We start from the raw sequence: 24,231 nt of genomic DNA, 5'->3' as shown, positions 1-24,231 counted from the left end.
GGACCTCACTCTTGGAAGAAAAATCATTTAACAAAATTTACTTTTTCATAAGGCTCTTGGAGTGATGTTCAACTCATACATTGGTGGCATTACCTTTCCCATTCACTCAGAATGACCAGGAGGTGGTAAGAGCCCTTCCTGCTCAGGTGAAGGACCGGCAGCTGCACTGCAGACACCAATCTTGGATGACGGGACAACTGATGAAAGCATATGTCAATTTTGTCCATTTCCAAGCAAAAGAAAAAGGCAAAGAGAGTAGCATGTTTCTGAATTTTCAGAGTGGGTGGAGCCAAGGACAGATTTTGGAATCTGGGACTCTGGTGGGCACCTGTGGATGGAGCACAAGGCGTCTGGGACACCAGTACCGCTCTGACATTGAGACTGAGGGCACAGGCTCACAGCAGCAGGCTGGCCTCTGCTCACTCCCCATCGGGATGCTGAGCCACAGTTCTGACCCTGCCTACTACTTACCATTGTGAATCATGTAGTGCAAAATTTGTTCAATCACTGACACCACATAGCTAGCATCTTGTAAAACAGGCAAGTAAGTATTCTCAGACGAAAATACTTCAAGCATTCTCATTGGAAGTGCAACATTCAAACTGTCATCATTACAGTTTTGCAGCAACCTGTAAAAATGAAAAAAAGTATTCACACACTTACAGGATGGCAAAATGTCACCAGTTTCCCCAAGTTACTCTCGGTGACAATGGTTAAGAAACTATTCCAGTACAAGATTATCTCTGAAAATAGGGACATCTTACAGATAGACAGGGAAATCATCCAACTAACATTCAGTCATTCAGACAGTTTTTAAAAGAATTCTCGTTATGTGCCAAACGGTATGCTGGCACTAAGTTCACAGACAAGAAAAATGGACAGTGGAGAAATGAACACGAAAAATTAAAGATTACAAAACACTGTAAGAAGTATTACAATCCATGAATTGTACCAAGAAGCTGCATTTAATTAAACTCAGATACGAATCTCTTTAACAGTGCATATCATCTCCTTAAAGATGCTTTTGAGACTTTCCACGCCTGCAATATCCCCCAAATAGAACAATGATATATTTCTGGTCCTAAGTCAACTCTCATTTTGACTGAGGCTTCCCTTCTTACTATGAGAAGAACTGCAGGTTAACTATCCGTTTAGAGAGGGCAGCACAAGCAGTCGGGCAGGCCGCACCAATCAAGACACAGAGCACATCTCCCACTCCCAAAAGTTTCTTCTTGGCTGTCTCTAGTTCACTCCTCCCTCTTTCCGCCAACCCCAATCCTTTTTTCTATCAAAAACTTTGTCTAACACCGAACTTATTTTCAGATTTCTCCTGTTGTCTTCAAAAGGTATTTTACAGCTGTTTTTCCTTTTTTTAAAAAAAAAAAAAAAAAAAAAAAACAGAATCCATCTGATCACACATCACCTTTAATGAGGGACCCAGGAGGCTGTTTCAATGCCTCACTGAAACTAACTTCTCTATGTGACAAAAGCCTTCTGCCCTGCCAGGAGGGGAATAACGTGCAGGGTTCTGGGTGGGGTGTGTCTACACGGCTCATCCGCTTACTGCAGGCTGCCTTCTGTCTCAACAGCTGCAAAGCCCAGGAGAGACAGGGGGTGAGGACCCAGCGGGCAGGCTGGGCAGGACACCCAGCAAGACCTTGTTTTGTCTTTGCCCTTTTCACAACTTTCCCCTCAGCACCGCACTGGTGTCTCGCGAGGGGTGTACGAGTGCAGGAGGAGTGGGGCTACATATAACAAGCCGCTGGGACACAAAGGGCAGCGGCGGGCGGTGGGAGAGCCTCTTGTCAACCTGGAAAAGTCAGCAGCATGTGTGCTGATGATCCCATGTGAGAGGTAAACCTGATAATGCAACAGAGAGAAGTGCTGGAACGGTGCCTCGTGTGAGAGACAACATAGGATGTAGCTCCACGTTTATCGGGACAGCCTTGGACGGGAAAAGGACATCCATATTGTCAAGAGACAACCCACCTTAAAAAATGAAGTAAAAGATTTGAACAGACTCTTGAAAAAGAGCCACGTGAGTGACCAGTATGCTCCTGAGAAACACCCGTCATCATTAGTAATCCAGGAAATACAAATTCCAATCACAATAAAATACAACTACACACCCATCAGAATGGCTGGGTTTTGACAGATGTCAATACCAAGGGTTCAGGATACGGAGGAACTGCGCCTCTCATATGCTGCTGTCCTAAGTTTGGTAGTTTCTTCTAAAGTGAAATATATAACTACTATGTGACCCAGCGATTCCATGACTTCAGAAATGTTCAACGGCATTAAAAAATATGTATGTGATTAGTCATAAAAGGAGCTGCAGGTGGTTCTGGAAGGCCACATTTACAGAAAAAGAAAAATTCAATGTTCTGACACGTGGCAGATAAGACTGTCGACTTACTAACATACACTTGAAGTACAATTTCTAACATTTACATTTTGTTAAAATTCCATTTCTCATCAAAAAGAATCAGTGCTCCTTAGAGAAAACAGCCCCAGGCCTGGGGCAGAGAGAGCACTTAAGCCTTTGTGACCTCACAGAAAACAAAGATCTCTCCAAATACAAATGAGGCCAAGCCAAGAAAAACGGGCTGCTTACAGGGTGCTCTCTACCTGTAAGCAGACCACTAAAAGTCATCTGTCACACACTGTATTTTAAAAAATACATGAGACCTTACTGAGATTAAAGAGGAAAGATGAGGAGGAGTGTTTTGTTATTGTTAAAGAAACATGGGTTTGGCTGGGCACGGTGGCTCACGCCTGTAATCCCAGCACTTTGGGAGGACAAGGCAGGCGGATGACCTGAGGTCAGGAGTTTGAGACCAGCCTGGCCAACATGGCAAAACCCCATCTCTACTAAAAATACAAAAATTAGCTGGGCATGGTGGCACGTGCTTGTGGTCCCAGCTACTTGAGAGGCTGAGGCAGGAGAACTGCTTGAACCCAGGAGGCAGTGGTTGCAGTGAGCCGAGATCACGCCACTGCATTCCAGCCTGGGTGACAGAGCAAGACTCTTATCTCAAAAATAAAAATAAATAAATAATAAAAAAAGAAACACGGTCTTGCTCTGCTGCCCAAACTGGAGTTCAGTAGCACAATCACAGCTCACTGCAGCCTCGAACTCCTGGGCTTCAGGTGTTTCTGGTATTAGAAATTTTTAAAAATAAAAGTTGGGAAAAGAATAATTATATTTACATATATCATGTATCAAAATTATTTGCTTATACAAATACATTCAAAAGTTACGTTAAAGGTGTTTTGCAAACTACAACCCACAGGCCAAACCAGCCCTAGGGCTGTTTTTTGTACGGCTGTTGAGTGAAGCATGATTCCTTTATTTTTAAAGAGTTGTAAGCAAAAGGCAAGAAAAATACATAATAGAGACCACATGTGGATCACAAACCCTAAAATACTTGCTATCTCGCCATTTACATAAAAAGTTTGCAAACTCCTGCTTCACAGAAAGAATGTATACAATGTGTTTTTCAAACTAAAAGTTTATTAAAGAAATAAGTTAGAAAAAATATGAATTACTGGCATCTAGGATCCTCTTGGTTCTCTCTTCTAATAGGTTCTTTATTCCTACCTTTGGTCCAGCTAAGTATTTTGGAAAAATCAGTTAATAAAGACTAGTTCTGACAGTAATCCTAAACAAATATTACAGACAGTGTCCAGAAAATTAACTGAAATTATATTGAAGGCTCAGGATCATTTGAAAATTTTACTACAGTTGAGATATAAGCAATTTATTAAAAGCTGGTAAAGGTGTTATATTCAGGTAATGTAACTCACATCACTTACACGTGTTCTTTCGGACACTGAATGCAAGAAAGTCACGGCAGTGGCTTATGCTGAGTTCCTACATAAGTAATAAAAAGCCTGATGAAAGGTGTATTCTAAAGATGGGGCTTTCAAACTGCATTTTGGTGGAGACCCCTATGGAATGGAATCATTCTGACACATCAGGAGTCCTCTTTTGGCTGGCCTTCCATTCTCCAGTAACCAGGATGGCCAACATTCACAAGATAATTTGAGGGCATCCGTGAAAGAAAAAGTCATCTGAAAGATACTGAATATGTGTCTTCATTTATACCTCATGCTGGCCTGAATCACCTACAGTAAAAATTGTAATATATACAGAAGTCCATGACCTCAAAAAAAAAAAAAAAAAAAGTATGGAAAAGCCACTGTCTCTGAAAATAAAAGTCAAAAGGTGTTCCCCCAGACAAGGTGATCAATACGTTATATACGTTACTGACTTACAATAGAATTTTACCTGCAACAGAGGCTCATCAATCTTTTTATCTGAAATAAGCATGTAAGTCTCTCAGATCCATCCAACTGCTTGACAAACAGAGAGCTGTGTTTAATTAAGTTCTGATACAGCCATATCTGAAACAGCAAAACATAAAATATACAACTCTCAATGAAAATTTAATAGTTTGCTAATTTACATAATAGCCCAAATTTCCTTTAGTGGCAATGCACATTTAATCAAACCTAATCAAAAGATGGTAAGAAGCAAATATTCTAAGTCGGTTTTATTTAGAGGTATGTGCATTTTCCAGCCAGGCGCGGTGGCTCACGTCTGTAACTTTGGGAGGCTGAGGCAGGCAGATCACCTGAGGTCCAGTTCAAGACCAGCCTGGCCAACATGGTGAAACCCTGTCTCTACAAAAAAAAAACAAAAATTAGCCGAGCATGGTGGCACATGTCGGTAGTCGCAGCTATTCGGGAGGCTGAGATGGGAGGATCACTTGAACTTGCGGGGTGTGGGTGGAGGTTGCAGTGAGGCAACATCAAGCCACTGCACTGCCTGGGCGAGAGAGTGAGAGACCCTGTCTCCAAAAAAACAAAAGTATTTGCATTTTCAATCTTAAAATAATACATCAGTATTAAATTACTAAATTAGTAACTAAAACAAAGTACACTTAAAGCTCATGTCAATCTGAAACAAAAATAGTTCACTTGCAAAAATCAGAAATCTGTAATAAAAATATATGAGAAATACGATATTAATTTCAAGTTACACAGGATATCTGTTTCTTTTCACCTTTTTCCTCTGCGGATGTGTGTGCCTGTGTGTCTCTAGCAACTGTTCCTTTTGGATACTTCCCTTCCCTAACTCCATCATTTTTTTGATAGGGAAGGCAATCCTATGGTCCCACTCACCAGGCTGGCCAGAACTTCCCATTCTCCTGGATAAAAGGATAGTCAGTGAGTTCATTAAAGGCAGATGCAGATTTCCGTTGCTTGCAATCAAGAGGCCTGACCAGATAGTATGTACGAAGCTGCCCTATTACTTTGAAAACACAATACTTAACAAGGAATCTCTTCCACTTTCTCTACTATATGCTTGTGAAATAGACTGGTATTTTATTTTTTCCTTTCATAAGCCCCATTTAGAATCATCTAGAATGAAAAGATAGCCTCTGTTTTTTCTTTTGAGACAGAGTCTCACTCTGTCACCCAGGCTGGAGAGCAGTAATGCAATCTTGGCCCACTGCAACTTCTCCTAGGTTCAAGCGAGTCTCATGCCTTAGCCTCCCAAGTAGCTCGGATTACGGGTGCCTGCCACCACGCCCAGCTAATTTTTATATTTTTAGTAGGGGCGGGGTTTGCCATGTTGGCCAGGTTGGTCTCGAACTCCTGGCCTCAAGTGATCCACCAACCTCAGCCTCCCAAAGCACTGGGATTATACACGTGAGCCACCACCCTCGGCAAAGATAGCCTCTTAAGTGTAGCTAGTTATAAATACGCCACATAGCCTTGTCTTTGCCTATATTTTTAAGTAGTTTCTTCGACATTAACATTTCTTTGCCATAAAACGTTATTAAGCAATGAAATTACCAACACAAAAGCACTCTGCATAATAAATTAGCGCATGTCTTAAACTGGGACGAAATACTTCTGAACTACTCCGAATATTAGTTAATTTGCCTACACACAGGCTTTCTCTTGAGGTGTTTGGAGCCACCTTGCCCACATTTTCTCAGGAATGAATAAGGTATGAATACTCCCTTCACCATCTGACATGTAGTTCGTCCTAAAATTTCTATTATCAGTTAACAAATAAGATGTAAAATAACTATACATTATATAATAGGACTGTTGGAAGAAGACTTTATCAAAAGATTCAAAGAAAATTAAGCAATTAAAAAGTGAGGCAATTAATTCCAGAATTAAACTATACATAAAATATAATCTTAGTACCATATTTGACTTAAAGTCATAAGAAAAATTTTTTAAAAAGGAGGTGAGGAAGAAATAGCCATATATGTTGATTTTTGCATAGAATAACTTTGAAAACCTATCAAAAGTGGCATTATGCTTACTCCTAGAGTAGAAGGCAAACAATGTGAAGACTGGGGCAGGGGACATTTTCCCCTACGTTAAGATTAATTTATTGCTATCGCATCTATGCTTGAGAACTGAATCAACATTCAACCGCCCAGGCTGGAGTGCAGTCACAGGATCATAGCTCACTGCAGCCTTGAATACCTGGGCTCAAACGATCCTCCTGCCTCAGCCTCCTAAGTAGCTGGACTACAGCAGCAAGCTACCGCAGCCAGCTAATTTATATTTTGCTTTGTTTTACAGGTGGGGTCTGGTATTTTGGCCAGGCTGGTCTCAAACTCCTGGCCTGAAGGGATCCTCCCACCTCAGCCCCCCAAAGTGTTGGTATTACAGGCCTGAGCCACTGTGTCCAGCCCACTTTTCTTTTATCCTTTTCCTGGACTGGTCTTATGACATCTAATTCTATTTCAGGTTTCAGAATATGCACATGAGCAATTTGCTTGATATTTGCTCGAGGCCGAAAGTCAAATATGTTCATTTACCTCCAAGCTTTTCACAGATGGCTTCTGAAGCAAGACTGTGTAGCTACACCATGTCGTGACTGATGACTAAGATTGAGGACCTCACTCAAAGGCAATAGGTGCTCTGGAGAGACACCAATCGACATCTCACAGCACCTGCCTTGGTGATCTTGCAATCTACAAGATTAGAGTATGTGAGGCCAGGACATCCTGTTCCAGAAAGCAAGCCCGATTATCTGCCGTTGTACTATTCTGATTCTTTTTTTCAACAACTTCAGAAAGCAAGCCTGCAAAGAGCCTGCACTTAACTGAAGTCCAGAATGGGTAGATTCAACGGCTTTCACTGCCTCTCTAGACCGGCTCTCAATTCTTTCTCTGCACGTTTTTGGTTTACAGAAAGTCTTCACCATGTTCCACCTTAGCTCAACTCCGGAGGCAATGCTGGGTTTTAAAGCCAAACACTAGAGGAATAATCATGTATTCCTTTGTCCGCTGTAATTAATTCATGTAGGATCATTCTAGTAGGGATGGTTTGTAGCGAGGAAGACTTATTTTTCACTGTATACTCCCCTTTCATGCAATTTGAAATTTTTAACACAGATAAACAAAAATTTCCAAAAATAAATTATATATTTAACCTGGCTGGGTGTGGTGGTTCATGTCTGTAATCCCAGCACTTTGGGATGTCAAAGCAAGTGGATCACTTGACGTCAGGAGTACAGAGCAGCCTGGCCAACATGGTGAAACCTGACTCTACTAAAAACACAAAAAAAATTAAGCTAGGGGTGGTGGCATAAGCTTGTAATCCCAGTTACTCAGGGCGCTCGGGTAGGAGAATCGCTTGAACCCAGGAGGCGAGGTTGCAGTGAGCTGAGATCGCACCACTACACTCCAGCCTGGGCGACAGAGTGAGCAAGACTCCGTCTCAAAAAGGAAAAAAAAAAAAGATAAATAGCATATTTAACCTAGGCCAGGCGCGGTGCTCACGCCTGTAATCCCAGCACTATGGGTGGCCGAGGCAGGTGGATCACCTGAGGCCAGGAGTTCGAGACCAGCCTGCCCAACATGGCGACATCCCATCTCCACTAAAAATACAAAAATTAGCTGGGCGTGGTGGTACATGTCTGTAATCCCAGCTACTTGGGATGCTGAGGCAGGAGAATTGCTTGAACCCGTGAGGCGGAGGTTACAGTGAGCCGAGACGGTGCCACTGCATTCCAGCCTGGGTGACAGAGCAAGACTCTGTCTCAAAAAAAAAAAATATATATATATATATATAAAATATTAAAAAATGTATATAACCCAACAATTATATACAAATCTCTTAATATTCCTTGAGAAAATGGACAGTAACAAATTCCATTTTTTAAAAAAATTATTCTTCTATGCATCTGGATGTATTTTCCACCATTAATACACACTGTTCCTCAGCACTGATAAGATCAACAGCCTACAAAATTTTAGAGAACTACGATTACATTTGGGATTTTTTTTTTAAAATGAGACCCTAAGGCTGGGCATGGTGGCTTATGCCTATAATTCTACCACTTTGGGAGGATGAGGTGGGAGGATCACTTGAGGCCAGGAGTTGGAGACCAGCCTGGCCAACATGGTGAAACCCTGTCTCTACTAAAAATACAAAAATTAGCCAGGCATGTTGGTAACACACCTGTAATTCCAGCTACTTAGGTGGCTGAGACACCACCGATTGCTTGAGCCCGGGAGGCGAAGGTTGCAGTGAGCCAAGAATGCACCACTGCACTCCAGCCTAGGTGACAAGAGCAAGGCTCTACTCCCTCAGTGCCCTCCCCACAAAAAGAGACCCTAAATCATGTACAGTGACTCACGCCTATAATTCCAGCACTTTGAGAGGCCAGGGAGGGAAAATCACTTGAGACTAGGAATTCACGACCAGCCTGGGCAACATAGCAAGACCTCATCTCTACAAAAAAAATAATTAGCCTTAACATTAACAAGGTGTACACACACCTGTAGTCCCAGCTACCTGGGAGGCTGAGGTGGGAGGACTGCTTAAGCCTGGGAATTCAAGACAACTGAATAAGACCCCATCTCTAATATAATAATAATAAAATGTAAACACTGAGACCCTGTATTTTAGAGTTTGCAAGTAATCATGATGTGGTATTCAGGGTGCACGTCCCACTGACCTAGACGTGCTGGCAACTGCTAAGGCTGTGTCAGGGTACACGATAGGTGGGCAAAATATTCTGCTTTTTAAATGCTTAAGGTTTTCCACTGCAAAAAATATGAAAAAGCCTATTTTTGGATACACATTTTTATGTGTATCAAATTTTAAGAGGTAAAACACATCACCACAAAGATAACCTCTCACAGCTAGCTGAGAAGTTCGCAAAGCCTGGATGCAATGGAGAGCTGTTTAACTTTCTGATGAGAAGCCATTTCCACTTTAAACAAAAAAGTAGAACACGTGTAAACGAGGACAAGTGAAAATGTAGTTAACACTCACCAAACGTTTTGAGTCTTCATTTTGTTTGTAAAAAAACAGAAGCTGCCTTACCAAAAGGGTAAGGTTGGGGCCATTAGCAATGGGAAAAGCGCCCCCGGACTGTGACAAGGTAGCACAGCGATCAAATGCACTTCTTTGGATGGAATACTGGAAGAAAAACAAAACAAAATGACCCATAAATATAGTATTTGGACACACAATTCTTATGATGTAAATATACGTTGCTGTGTTTACAGGAATGGTGGAAATTGACAACGAAAACACCAATATTGGTCCTTGCTCAAAGCTGAATTGTAGAAAAAAAATGGTTAAAAAGAAAAAAAAAAAAAAAAAAAAAAAACCAGGCATGGTGGCTCATGCCTTTAATCCCAGCACTTCGGGGGCCAAGGCAGGTGGATCACCTGAGGTCAGGAGTTCAAGACCAGCCTGCCCAACCTGGCGAAACCCCATCTCTACTAAAAATACAAAAGCTAGGCGGGGCACGATGGCTCACACCTGTAATCCCAGCACTTTGAGAGGCCGAGGTGGGTGGATCACCTGAGGTCGGGAGTTCGAGATCAACCTGGGCAACATGGTGAAACCCCATCTCTATTAAAAATACAAAAACATTTAGCCAGCTGTGGTGGTATGCACCTGTAGTCCCAGCTACTCAGGAGGCTGGGGCAGGAGAATAGCTTGAACCTGGGGGGGAGAGCTTGCAGTGAGCCAAGATCGTGCAACTGCACTCCAGCCTGTGTGACAGAGCAAGACTCTCTCAAAAAACAAAAAACAAAACAAAAACAGGCCAGGTGCAGTGGCTTATGCTTGTAATCCCAGCACTTTGGGAGGCCAAGGAAGGCGAATCATTTGAGGTCATGAGTTCGAGACCAGCCTGGTCAACATGGCAAAACTCCGACTCTACTAACAATACAAAAATCAGCTGCACGTGGTGGCACATGCCTGTAATCCCAGCTACTCCGGAGGCTGAGGCAGTAGAATTGCTTGAACCCAGGAGGTAGAGGTTGCAGTGAGCCGAGATCATGCCACTGCACCCTGGCCTGGGCAACAGAGTGAGACTCAGTCTCAATTAAAAAAAAAAAAAAAAAAAAAACAAGGATCTCTCATGACTTCCTTCTATTTTGATTTTCAACTGTGGTGAGGCCCATGTTTGTATTTTATTATTTAAAAATTACCTAAAAACTCACCTATCTATAAATCTTCACAATAATTAGAACAAATAAAATTATTTATTGGGAAGAATACTACTGTCAGCACTGACTTCAATTAACAAGGTGTACAAAGATATCATATTTAAAATAAGCTCTCCCATGCCCTACTAATCTTCTCATTTTAAAACAAACTTACTTGCTGTTTTCTGTCTCTATAGCCTCGAATAAATGACTGGATAATTATTGCATTTTTCAACCTTCGCCTTTCTTCCTAAACAATAAAAGGAGGAGTGAGGGAGCAATTGGTCAGAATCCAGTGAAAATGACATTTTGCTAGTAAAGACTTTAAAAACACTAACAGCTATGTAATTCACATACCATAAAATTCATTCTTTAAAAGGTAACACCCACTAAATATGCATTTAATATATTAAGAGCTATGCAACCATCACCACTGATCTTAGAATACCTTCATCACCACAACCAGAAGCCCCGTCTCCATTCGCAGTCACCCCGTTTCCTGCCGTCCCTTCCCTTGCCCCTGGCAATCACTCATCTACTTCTATCCTATGGATTTGCTTATTCTGGACACTTCATATAATGGAATCATACAATATGCTGTGTCTGGTTTTCTTCACTTAGCATGATGTTTTCAAGATCCACCTATGTTACAGCATATGTGAGAACTTCATTCCTTTTTAAGGCTAAGTAAGAGTAATGTTCCATTGTATGGACGGACCACGTTGAATTCCTCCATTCATCTACTGATAGACATCTGGGCTGCTCCCACTTTGGTCTATTATGAATTAAGGCTGCTATGAACATTCATATATAAGTTTTGTTGTGGATACAGGTTTTCATTTCTCTTGAGCATAAACCTAGAAGTAGAGTTATCATTGAGGAATTGCCACACTGTTTTCCAAAATGGCAATACCATTTTACAATCTCACCAGCATAATAGGACCTTTTTTTTTTTTTTTTTTTTGAGACAGAGTCTTACTCTGTCGCCCACTTGATCTCAGCTCACTGCAAGCTCCACCTCCTGGGTTCACACCATTCTCCTGCCTCAGCCTCCCGGGTAGCTGGGACTACAGGTACCCGCCACCACACCTGGCTAATTTTTTGTATATTTAGCAGAGACGGGGTTTCACCATTTTAGCCAGGATGGTCTCGATCTCCTGACCTCATGATCCTCCAGCCTTGGCCTCCCAAAATGCTGAGATTACAGGCGTGAGCAACCGTGCCTGGCTAGCAGGACTTTTTAAAGTTTTAAATATTAAAGGAATACAAGCAGACAACACCAGCATCTATTTTAAAGGTCACTTTCTTGTTTCAAGAGAAAATTCCAATTTTCATTGACTTGAGAGTATCTTTAAAATGTTCAGTGACCTGGCAAAAATATGTGTTCTTCATCATTGTTATGACCAGTGCTACTGCTGTTGGACAGCCTACTACTATGTGCCAGCCCTATGAGAGGCACTTTAGGCCAGGCATGGTGGCTCATGCCTGTAATCCCAGCACTTTGGGAGGCCGAGGCAGGAGGATCACAAGGTCAGGAGATCGAGACCATCCTGGTTAAAATGGTGAAACTTCACCTCTACTAAAAATACAAAAAATTAGCCGGGCATGGTGGCGGGTGCCTATAGTCCCAGCTACCAGGAGGCAGAGGCAGGAGAATGGCGTGAACCCGGGAGATGGAGCTTGCAGTGAGCTGAGATCGCGCCACTGCATTCCAGCCTGGGTGACAGAGTGAGACTCTGTCTCAAAAAAAAAAAAAAAAAAAAAAAAAAAAAGAGAGAGAGGCATTTTATATACAAATGCACAGTCATCTTACAGGTGAGCATCACTTCCAGTTTAAAGATGCAGAAACTGAGACTGCTATAAAGATTAAGCAACACCCAAAGATGTAAAGCAGAATTCAAACTCAGGTATGATAATAAAGCCTGTACTCCATCTCACCATACTACATTGTTTCATGTCTTCCATGAATGCCATCTACAAAGCTGAGACTAACACACACACTGTGGGATTCAAGAACACCATCAGATCATGTAGATGTAGTTCCTGGGCTTGAAATGGTTATAAAAAATCCCGTGAGGTCGGGCATGGTGGCTCATGCCTGTAAACCCAGCACTGTGGGAGGCTGAGGTGGGCGGATCACTTGAGGTCAGGAGTCCCAGACCAGCCTGGCCAACATGGTGAAACTCCGTCTCTACTAAAAATACAAAAAATTAGCTAGGCATGGTGGTGCACGCCTGTAATCCCAGCTACTTGGGAGGCTGAGGCAGGAGAATCACTTGAAGCCGGGAGGTGGAGGTTGCAGTGAGCTGAGATCATGTCACTGCACTCCAGCCTGGGTGACAGAGCAAGACTTTGTCTCAAAAACCACCACCACCACCACCACCAACAGGAAAAAGCGACTTTCACCAGATGCACATGGCAATGTAAGGATGCTGGAAACATGAAAAAACAAGGAAATACGACATCTCCAAAGGAATACAATAATTCTCCAACAATAGGTTTTTTTGAAAATCTCAATTCAAAATATTGATTTTTTTTTTTTTTTTGAGACGGAGTTTCACTCCAGGCTGGAGTGCAACGGCGTGATCTCAGCTCACCGCAACCTCCGCCTCCTGAGTTCAAGCAATTCTCCTGCCTCAGGCTCCCGAGGAGCTGGGATTACAGGCATGCGCCAGCATGCCTGGGTAATTTTGTATTTTTAGTAGAGACGGGGTTTCTTCATGTTGGTCAGGCTGGTCTCGAACTTCCGACCTCAGGTGATTGGCCCGCCTCGGCGCCTCCCAAAGTGCTGAGAATACAGGCGTGAGCCATCGCGCCCAGCCCTCAAAATATTGATTTTAAAGCTCAGTGAGATACAAGGGAATTCTGAAAAATACAAAGAAGTCAGAAAAATAATTCAGGATATAAGTGAGCAACTTACCAAAGAGTAAGTATTTTTAAAAAGAATCAACTAGAAATTCTGGAAGTGAAGAATTCATTTAAAGAAATACAAAATACATTTGAAAGCTTCAAGACAGACTAATCAGGCAAAAGAAAGCATCTCAGAACTTGAAGACAGGTCTTTTGAAATAATCCAGCCAGACAAAAATACAGAAAAAAGAATGAGCAAAGCATTCATGACATTTGGGATAACATAAAGCAATAAAATATTCCAAGTGCTGGTAACACCAAGGTCAAAGAGTCAAAGAAAGGATTAGGAAACCTATTTAATGAAATAATAGATGAAAACTTCCTGTCTCACAAGAGATTTAGACACTCACATACAGCAGACTCAACGATCTCCAAGCAAATAATCAGACTATCTAAAGTCAAAGATACAGACTGAATTCTAAAAGCATCAAAAGAAAAGCAGCTAGTCACCTATAAAGGAAACCCCATCAGATTAAAAATCAAGAAGACAAACAATAGAAACAAACCCCACAGAAGATCCAATTACTGGAGTTTAAACATTGTCTTAAAAAATCTATAATTATGTTCAAGAAATTAAAAGAGAACTAAAGACTATACAAAAGAATGAAAGAAAATTCTAGAACTGAAATAACAAAAACTGAAATTACGAAGTCAATGGATGTATTTAACAATTAGGCAGCAGGGTGGCTCACGCCTGTAATCCCAGCACTTTGGGAAGCTGAGACAGGCGGATCACTTGAGGTTAGGAGTTCAAGACTAGCCTGCCCAACATGGCAAAACCCCATCTCTACTAAAAATACAAAAAATTAGCTGGGTGCGGTGGCGTGCACCTGTAGTCCCAGCTACTCGGGAGGCTGAGGCAGGAGAATCGCTTGAACCTGGAAGGCGGAGGTTGCAGTGAGCTGAGATCGCGCCACTGCAGTCCAGCCCGGTTGACAAAGTGAGACTCCATCTCAAAAAAAAAAAAAGTCAATGCTAAAGAGATCAGCTGTAAATCAGAAATTAGGTCAGGTGAAAATATCCAAACTGAAGCAGAGATATTCAAAAGGATAAACACAGAGAAAAGCACATGAGGGAACTATGGGAAATGACGCAAAGGTCAAATACATTTACAGTTTGCGTCCAAGTAGGAGAGGAGGAGAAGAATGAAGCAAAAGCACTAATGGAAGAGATAATGGCCGAGAATTTTCCATAAAACAAGATTAAAAACACCAACCAACAAATATTTTTCTTGGTTGAGCAGTGCCCTCCCCGGGACATTTGGTAGTTTCTGGTGACATTTTTGGTTGTCACAACTGAGGTAACGGAGTGCTACTGGCATTTAGTGGGTAGAGGCCATGGGTGTTGCTAAACATCCTCCAATGTACAGAGCAGTTCCCCCCAACAAAGAATTATCTGTCCAAAAATGTCAGCACCAAGGTTGGAAAATCCTGCCTAAACTCTTTTCACTGTAACCACCTCAGAGAGCCCTTCCCCTAAACACCATCTCTAATATAGGCCCTTCCAGTTGTAATCACATTACTCTGTGGCCCTCACCGGTTTTGTCACCATCTCAGCATCCTGGTTCACGGCAGGAACCTTGTCTGTCTTATTCACTATCTGTATACCCAGCAAGCAGAGCAATACCTAGTACATACATAGTAAGTTCTCAATAAATATGTGTCAGGGGCCTAAATGAATTGTTAAAATAACAAAACAAAAAACTCTACCTAAAAAAGCAGGTCATAAGATAGTACAATTGCTGATTAATCAACAAAATAAAGCTATTTAAAGAAACTATCACAAGATATAACGTAGGATAAACAATAAAAATGTCATTAGTGTCTTTCTTTTACATTCTTCACAAACAGTTAAGACATATGTCTTAACAGTGAGCTTTCTCCTTATGCTTCATGAAACATCAACATCATAAGCCAGACGAGGCAGTTCACGCCTGTAATCCCAACACTTTGGGAAAATGAGGGAGGCGATTGCATGAGGCCATAGTTTGAAATCAGCCTCGGCAGCAAAGCAAGACCCTATCTATGTAAAAATTTTAAAAATTAGCTGGGCACGGTGGCATGCACCTGTAGTCCCAGTTACAGGAGGCTAGAGCAGGAAGATCACCGAGCCCAAGAGGTCAAGGCTACAGTGAGCTATGATCTTGCCACTGCACTCCAGCCTGGGTCACAGAGTGAGACTCAGTATCTTAAAAAAAAGAGAAGAAAAAGAAATATGAACATTATATTTATAATACGGCTTTCTAGATCTTCTGGAAACCATATCATTATGTAAGTCAACCAAAAGCCCGTGTTCCTTCTCCAGTCTGGAAACTGCCCTTTTAGTCCATCTCTTTCTACACCGGCTCCTGAATAAATGTTTCTAAAGCTAAACACACATACACACACATTCTGTCATATATAAAAAATACATACACACATACATATATACAGTAAAACCAAGGCATGTTTAAATGCTGTAGAAAAAATGCTTATCTACAGAGTATTACAAAACTGTTTTTACCTCTCTCTTTCTTCTTTCTTCCTGAGTACGATGTAAAAGAGAAGCCTTTTCCTCCTACACCCAAACAGAGAAAAAAGGAGGTAAGGTTATAATTTCAATTTTAAAACTCCCATACAAAAATTATAGAATGTTTTCACCCAAAAAAAGATCCTAAAGATCATCCAAACAAGCTGTCTTGACTTAATCAGATGAGAGAATCTGAGGCACAAGAAGTTAAATGGTTTCCCAGAGGTCACTAGATATAATACAAGTTAGTACTTCAGTAGTTTTTTAAGCATAAAATCTGATTTCTTCACATATACAAATGAGTACAGGTAAAACTGGGGAAATGTGAGTAAGACTGGTGCTCCGTACCAATGTCAGAGTTCTGGTTGTGACATCTTACTAGCTTTGGAAAATATTACCCCAGAGGAAACTGGGTGATGTGGACAGGGGTCTCTGGGTATCATTTCTTTTCTTTTCTTTTTTTTTTTTTTTTTTGAGATGGAGTCTCTCTCTGTCGCCCAGGCTGGAGTGCAGTGGCGCAATCTCGGCTCACTGCAAGCTCCGCCTCCCGGGTTCACGCCATTCTCCTGCCTCAGCCTCCCAAGTAGCTGGGACTACAGGCGCCTGCCACCATGCCCGGCTAATTTTTTGTATTTTTTTAGTAGAGATGGGGTTTCACTGTGTTAGCCAGGATGGTCTCGATCTCCTGACCTCCTGATCCACCCGCCTCGGCCTCCCAAAGTGCTGGGATTACAGGCCTGAACCACCGTGCCCAGCCATCTCTGGGTATCATTTCTAACAGTTGCATATGAATCTACAATTATCTCAATAAAAATTTCAATGAAGAAATCAATTTCTTTGATGAAAATTTTTTTTCATAAGTAAAACTAAGTTTTGAACAAAATGACTTGGTTTGTAGAAGGAAGTGAAATAAAAGGAAAACTTCAAATAAATGAAAAATACTTAAACAGAACCCTCTTCTCCCCCAAAGATTGTTCCAGTCTTTAGTGTATGGACATTTTATTTTTGTAAATTTCATCCAAAATAAAATTAAAGGTCCAGGCTGGGCAAGGTGGCTCATGCCTGTAATCCCTGCACTTTGGGAAGCCAAGGCAGGAGAATCACTTGAGCCCAGGAGTTTGAGACCCTGCCTCTACAAAAACTTTTTAAAAATAGTTGGGTGCAGCAGTATGTGCCCGTAGTCCCAGCTACTCAGGGGGCTGAGGTGGGAGGATCACTTAGGCCCAGGAGGTCAAGGCTGCAGTGAGCCAGGATTGAGCTACCACTCTCCAGCCTGAGTGACAAAGCAAGATCCTGTCTCAAAAAACAAAAAAAAAGTTCAAGATTGGCAACACTATATATGAATCATTACAAAAAAAAGAAATTTAGGCCAGGCACGGTGGCTCACGCCTGTAATCCCAGCACTTTGGGAGGCCAAAGCGGGCAGATCATGAGGTCAGGAGTTCGAGACCAGCCTGGCCAACACAGTGAAACCCCGTCTCTACTAAAAATACAAAAATTACCCGGGTGTGGTGGCACATGCCTGTAGTCCCAGCTACTTGAGAGGCTGAGGGAGAAGAATCGCTTGAACCCAGGCAGCGGAGCTTGCAGTAAGCCAAGATCACGCCACTGCACTCCAGCCTGGGCAACAGAGCAAGACTCCGTCTCAAAAAAGAAAAAAAAATTAAATATCTTAAGAGATATACTTTATCAGAACAGTGTCAGAGAGTAGTTAAGCCAATTTAAAATTATACACTGATACGTGAACTAACAATATTCAGAATCAAAGTTTCTATCCTTTTTTTTTAAATTGAGACAGAGTCGTGCTCTGTCACCCAGGGCTGGAGTGTAGTGGCGATCTTGGCTCACTGCAACCTCTGCCTCCCGGTTTCAAGCAATTCTCGTGCCTCAGCTTCCCGAGTAACTGGGACTACAGGTGCACACCACCACACCTGGCTAACTTGTATTTTTAGTAGAGACGGGTTTTCGCCACATTGGCCAGGCTGGTCTCGAACTCCTGGCCTCAAGTGATCTGCCCGCCTTGGCCTCCTGAACTGCTGGGATTACAGACATGAGCCACCATGCTCGGCCTAGAATCAAGTTTCTAATTGTCAAAATGTAAAGCCAGACCTGGCGCAGTGGCTCATGGCTATAATCCGAGCACTTTGGAAGGCCATGGAGGGCAGATCACTTGAGCTCAGGAGTATGAGACCAGCCTGGGCCACATGGTGAAACCCTATCTCCACAAAAAATACAAACAAATTAGCAAGGCATGGTAGTGCATGCCTGTAGTCCCGGCTACTTGGGGGTTGAGGCAGAAAGATCACTTGAACTGGGGAGGCTGAGGCTGCAGTGAGCCGAGATTGTGCCACTGCACTCTTGCTGGAGTCACTAAGTGAGACCCTGTCTCAAAAAAAAAAAAAAGTAAAATCAAAGAAATTAATCCTCCAGATACTTTCTATCAAAGAAAATTTCACATAAAAAACCTTTACCACATGTCCAACAGCAGAAAAAATATTGTTTTAAACTTAATTAAAATGATTCATGATTGTTTACTTAATATTCTTTAATTTTTTAAACTTTTAAAAACTAATTTTAGACAAAGAAAAGCTACAAAAATGATACAAGTTCCCTTATCCCATATGTCTTACTCACTTCTACATTAAGCAGATACAATTATCAACAGGAAATTAACACTGATACAATAACATTAACTAATCTACAAACTTAATTAGAAATCCACCAATTTTCCCACTAATGCTGTTTATCTGTTCTAGAATCCTATCCAGGACCCCACATTATATTTAGGTACTATTTCTTCTTAATCTTCCTCCAATCTTATAGAGTTCTTATCTTCATCTTTCATGTCCTGGATGCTGTCCCTCAATTTGGGTTTTTCCAATACTCTCATGATTACAGTAAGGTTATGAAATAAGGATAGCATTAGATTTTAATCCATAGGATTATACGCACAAACACGCATCATGGACTCAATACTTACATAAATAACCAAATCAATAAACAAGGAAAAGAAAACTCTTTTCCTCATAGAATCCAGTTTAAAAATGTAGAAGGAAAGAGAAAAACAGAAAACAGAAAAACACTGCAGACAAGATCTACTAATGTATGCTAAAATCAGTGGGCAAAAGTTTGAGGAGAAACAGGATTTGCCTAGTCTCAAAGTATCTCTCAAGATATAGATCAATTAACAAGGGAAAGACAGAAAATTTAGAGGGGAGAAATTTTGCAGACACCAACTAAGACATCAACTGGCTCAGTAATAAAACATAACGGCATAATGGACTACTACTTGGTACCATACAAACGATACAATCAACTATTGTGTTAGTCTTGCCAAAAAGACTCTTTTTAACCTAAATATATTTATCTCAAGGGGAAATCTTTCATCACTAAACAGGAAAACAGCATCACTGGTCACAAACAGAAGGCATCCCCCCAAATTAAATACAATGAAAACTGTATTTTTAAAGTTAAATTTGGAAGTGGCTGCTGCAGTGGCTCACACCTGTAACCCCAGTACTTTGGGAGGCCAAGGTCGGCAGATCGCCTGAGGTCAGGAGTTCGAGACCAGCCTGACCTACATGGTGAAACCCCGTCTCTACTAAAAATACAAAAATCAGCTGGGCGTGGTGGCTCGCACCTGTAGTCTCAGCTACTTGGAGGCCTGAGGCAGGAGAATCACTTGAACCTGGGAGGCAGAAGTTGCAGTGAGCCGAAATCATGCCACTGCACTCCAGCCTGGGTGATAGAAAGAGACTCCATCTCAAAAAAAAAAAAAAAAAAAAAAGTAACTACGGAATTACATAAAAATCTAACAAGTTTATTTATAAAAAGTCCTATCTGAAACTTGATTCCTCAAGGTAAAAGAAACTGTTTATAATCACAATAAAAGAATACGAGACGCTATGCTGCTTAGTTTAAGAGGAAGATTAGGCTCTATTAGACAGTTTTATTTTTAAATTTTGATATTAACCAAAGAATTCTGATTTACATGTCTGTAATTAGATCAGGCAGGTAAATGGTATTTATTTTTTTGGAGACAGAGTCTCGCTCTGGCCCAGGCTGGAGTGCAGTGGGGCTATCTTGGCTCACTGCAACCTCCGCCGCCGGGATTACCATGTGCCACCACACTCGGCTGTTTCTGTATTTTTAGTAGAGACAAGGTTTCACCATGTTGGTCAGGCTGGTCTCAAACTCCTGACCTCAAGTGATCCACCCGTCTCAGCCTCCCAAAGTGCTGGTATTACAGGCATGAGCCATCGCACCCAGCTGCAAATGGTATTTAATCATGTTCTCTGATAGAACTGGATTCTGAAAAGGAATTCCTAACCAAAATGCCATTTTGCTTTAACTTTTGCTTCAAGAAACCATCCACAGTCTGATCTTTTGAATGTGTCCTTTTACTTGGTAATATTCACATATTAATAAAACAGGGTAGGGGGAGACTGTCTTTATCCATTCACTGCCACCAACTGGTTTAGGAAAACACTCATAGAGACCTTTAATCCTAATTCTGTTTTTTTTAAAAATCTTTTCCTTTTTTCCCACATGCCTGCTGTGTCAAATACTCCTAACTTTGTAAATGCCATATTCAAAATACTTTTTTCAAGTTTTCCACAATTCTTTCCTCCACAATCATGGTGTGTATGCCATGGTGAAAGTTTGACTCCACAAAGATGTGACACTCTTCTTGAGATAACAGTCAAGGAGAGAGAGACTTTCCTACCTACAAGCTTTCAGGATGAAGGAGAAGTGGGTGCTGGTAGTTACTGCCCATGACTTCACAAGGCTAGAGAATTAAGTCTCCGCCTTTCGCAGGAGTGATTATTTCACACTCTATTGATAACGGACTTAATATCCCCGCATACATGAGACTAGTAGGACTGTGTTTTCAATACAAAAAGGGAGCAGACTTTAGTTCTGGTAGTTTCTGGCGCTGGAGCACAATGGACCAAATTCTCATATTAACCCAAGACACCATCTCTGCTTTTACCATTCAACACACTTGGAGTCTATGTTATCATTTGTCATAAAATCAACAATAGATTTTAAAGCATTTCTTCTAATTGACGAGCTAGAAAAAAAACGTCTCCATGGGCTTGTCTATTCAGGTCATGCCTAACAAAGCAAAGGATTAGCTGAGTTCAGAGTATCAGTGGGCTCATCGATCTCTAGTGAACAGAACCAAGTTTGTCTTCCCCAGGAAAATAACAGCTGCTCAATGTATTTGTCCCTATCTAAAAATGGACAATGAGCTAAATCATTAGACAAAGGAATCTTGTCCATTATTTTATTTGCTTTGTGACTAATCATCACTTTTAATCACAGCTTTGGCGGCAGCTTCCCATTTGGCCAATTAGCAGCTCTAGCCTTTGTGATTAAATACAACGCACAGATGCAGTGTTCTCTACACCGGTCCTGCCACTCTGTGCATCTACTTTCAACCTGTTTGTTCCCAAAAGTTTAACAGGTTTTGGGCGCTATGGCTTACGGTTTCAAAATAAACTATGAGTGCATGGTTTCACACCGGAATTTGGCATGTAATAGAATAGGTTCCCTCTCTCGGCCAGTCCATGAAAAACTGGTTTTCAAAAAGCTTCATTATATTTGTGTTTCCTTTGAATTTTCTTCGCAGCCTCCAAGTTAAAGCTGACTCTAGGGCCAGGCACAGTGGCTCATACTTGTAATTCCAGCACTTTGGGAGGCTGAGGCAGGAGATCACTGGAAGCCAAGAGTTTGAGACCAGCCTGGGCCATGAAACAAGGCTCTCTTTACAGAAAAAAAAAAAAAAAAAGGAAAAAAGAGTGTACAGATTGGGTCTCACCATGTTTATATGTATCTCTCTCTCTCTATATATATATCTCTATACATCTGTTGCCCAGGCTGGAGTGCAGTGGCACGATCTCGGCTCACTGCAACCTCCGCCTCCCAGGTTCAAGCAATTCTCCTGCCTCGGCCTCCAAGTAGCTGGGATTACAGGCTTCCAGCACCATGCCTGGCTAATTTTTGTGCTGTTTTTCAAAGCAGAGACCAGGTTTCACCACGTTGGCCAGGCTGGTCTCAAACTGTTGACCTCAGGTGATCCACCCACCTTGGCCTCCCAAAGTGCTAGAATTATAGGCGTGAGCCACCACGCCCAGCCACCACGTTGTATTTTAATGGTCATTGAGGTTGTTTTCAGTTTTTGGCTAATTCAAATAAAACTGCAGTGGATATCCTTGCAAATGTGTCAGTAATGTCTGCAGGTTAAATTTCTTTGTAGGTCAAAGGCTATGTGCATTTTGAATTTTAATGAATATTTCCAAATTGCCCTCCAAGGAGATCATGTCAATGTATGAAAAGTGACTGCTGTCCCTTGTCTTCACCTGCACAGTGCAGCATCTAACTTTTTATGTTTCCACAGTTTGAATCATTTAATTTTTCCATTTGATTATCTTTTCATCTTGTTTTACAAATAATCATTTTCATGATGCTACAAATATTCCCTTTGTCACTCTTTAACCTTGGTTATGATATCTTTCTGTGTACAAAGTTTTAATTCTTAATGTAGTCAAATTTCTCGCTTAAGAATTCAGTAGCTGCAGCTTAGGATTATATGCACAGCATGGACTATTACCGTCCACATCACTAGCATGGATTTCTGTATACTGAATTTTTTAATTCATTGTTGCAGGTTTATTTTTAATAGCATGCTGAAATTTCACTTTCAGAAGCTGACACTAGTGTGAGCCACATGCTGATATTCATAATTGTGAATTAGGATCATGCCTACACCTTTATTTTTTCCTCCTACCGCCTGGGCCTGACATGAGTTTTTAAAAGGGTCATTTAAAAAGTCTAATGATGAAGACTCTTATAACTGAAGACATTAACTATAAATAGGGCTGTCTTCACATATAATAAGGACCACATTAATAACCCACTGGAGTCAGCTTTATTTTTTTGGCTGCTGAATAAATTATAGGGCATTCACTACATGGAATATCATATAGCTCTTTAAAGGAATGTGGTAGATCTATCTACTGATCAGGAACTGTCTCCAAGAGTATTATTAAGGGGGACAGGAGAAGTACAGCAATCTGTTTAATATGCTCTAGCTTGTGTTTTTTTTTTTTTAAAAGAAGGGAATTTACACACCTATATGATTATATATGTAGAGAACAGCTCTGACAGGATGTGTAAAAATCCCAAAATAGAGTGTGAATGTAAGGATTAAAGAATTGGGGCCGGATGTGGTGGCTCATGCCTGTAACGCTAGCAGTTTTGGAGGCCAGGGTAGTGGATCACTTGAGGTTAGGAGTTCAAGACCAGCCCAGCCAACGCAGTGAAACCGTCTCTACGAAAAATACAAAAATTAGCCGGGGGTGGTGACGTGCGCCTGTAGTCCCAGCTACTTGAAAGGCTGAGGCACAAGAATCGCTTGAACCTGGGAGGTGGAGGCTGCAGTGAGCCGAGATCATGCCACTGCACTCCAGCCCAGGTGACAGAGCAGGACTCTGCCTCAAAAAAAAAAAAAAAAAAGAACAACAACAACAAAAAAGAACTGGGGGTGTGAGGAGTGGAGGTGAAAGGCAAGAAAACTTCTAGTATTTTATTTGAATTTTTACATTCCCATCTGAATGATCGCCCATGTACTTACAATATTTTCTCACTTTTGTAGAACAAAGTAGTAACAAAGCAATATGAGAACAAGTTCTAGAAACAGCTCAATATAATGAGGAACAAGTTCACCACTGAGTGGCTGGGAGGAAAGGGGCAAGTAAGGTACTAGGAGAAAGCAGTGTGATTTTGAAAAAGGACTGAACTTCCTATTGATTAACAAGTTTTTGGTTTCAATTTATTGTACTCATAGTTGAAAACATTCTTATCTTTCAAATTATGCAGACGTAGAACCCGTAGGGATGCCTAGTAGCAGTTACAGACAAGGTCCATCAGACACCCAAAGGGTCTCTGAAACGACCGAGGCCATCGTCCTGACAGCGTGCACACTCCCTGCTGTAACTACCCACCAATGTGAAATCCACAATGAGCACAGCCAACTGCTCTGGGTGCCTGTGGAGCTTTAGGTACGATCGTTATCTTCTCTGAACATTAAATATGACCAAATCTTACAAACACCATTTACCAAGGTGATTTTCTTTTCGTTTTGTCTTACCAAGATGATTTTAAATGGGGGGAAAATGCTTTCTTCACTAAATAAATTTAGTGGTAACAAAGTTTATTCTTTATTTGAAATAGTAAAGCGTACATAGTTTAAATCAGATTTCATTAAACCCTCAGAATAAAATTTTTATGTTAAAAAACTAGAGTGAATGTCAAAGTA

At 41.3% G+C, this 24,231-nt stretch overlaps 1 protein-coding gene across 5 annotated transcripts in view; it reads right to left on the bottom strand.

The window, feature by feature from the left end:
- The window catches only part of UBE3C (ubiquitin protein ligase E3C), a 131,311-nt gene that overhangs the window by 90,535 nt on the left and 16,545 nt on the right, over positions 1–24,231 (bottom strand). For 3 of the 5 annotated variants that reach the window (XM_004046552.5, XM_063708882.1, XM_055347404.2), the window contains exons 2-6: positions 15,903–15,956; positions 10,666–10,740; positions 9,322–9,468; positions 4,292–4,407; positions 472–629 (exon numbers count right to left, since the gene is read on the bottom strand). In XM_004046552.5, the coding sequence (XP_004046600.2) occupies positions 472–629; positions 4,292–4,407; positions 9,322–9,468; positions 10,666–10,740; positions 15,903–15,956 (550 nt within the window). Of the gene's footprint in view, positions 1–471; positions 630–4,291; positions 4,408–5,068; positions 5,219–9,321; positions 9,469–10,665; positions 10,741–13,087; positions 13,108–15,902; positions 15,957–24,231 lie in introns of those variants that run through there. The other 2 variants (XM_063708883.1, XM_055347405.2) reach the window with 2 other exon arrangements.

Source organism: Gorilla gorilla, chromosome 6, assembly GCF_029281585.2.
Source record: "Gorilla gorilla gorilla isolate KB3781 chromosome 6, NHGRI_mGorGor1-v2.1_pri, whole genome shotgun sequence".
In the NCBI taxonomy this organism is placed as follows: Eukaryota; Metazoa; Chordata; class Mammalia; order Primates; family Hominidae; genus Gorilla; species Gorilla gorilla.
This window is presented reverse-complemented; position numbering and strand designations above follow the sequence as displayed.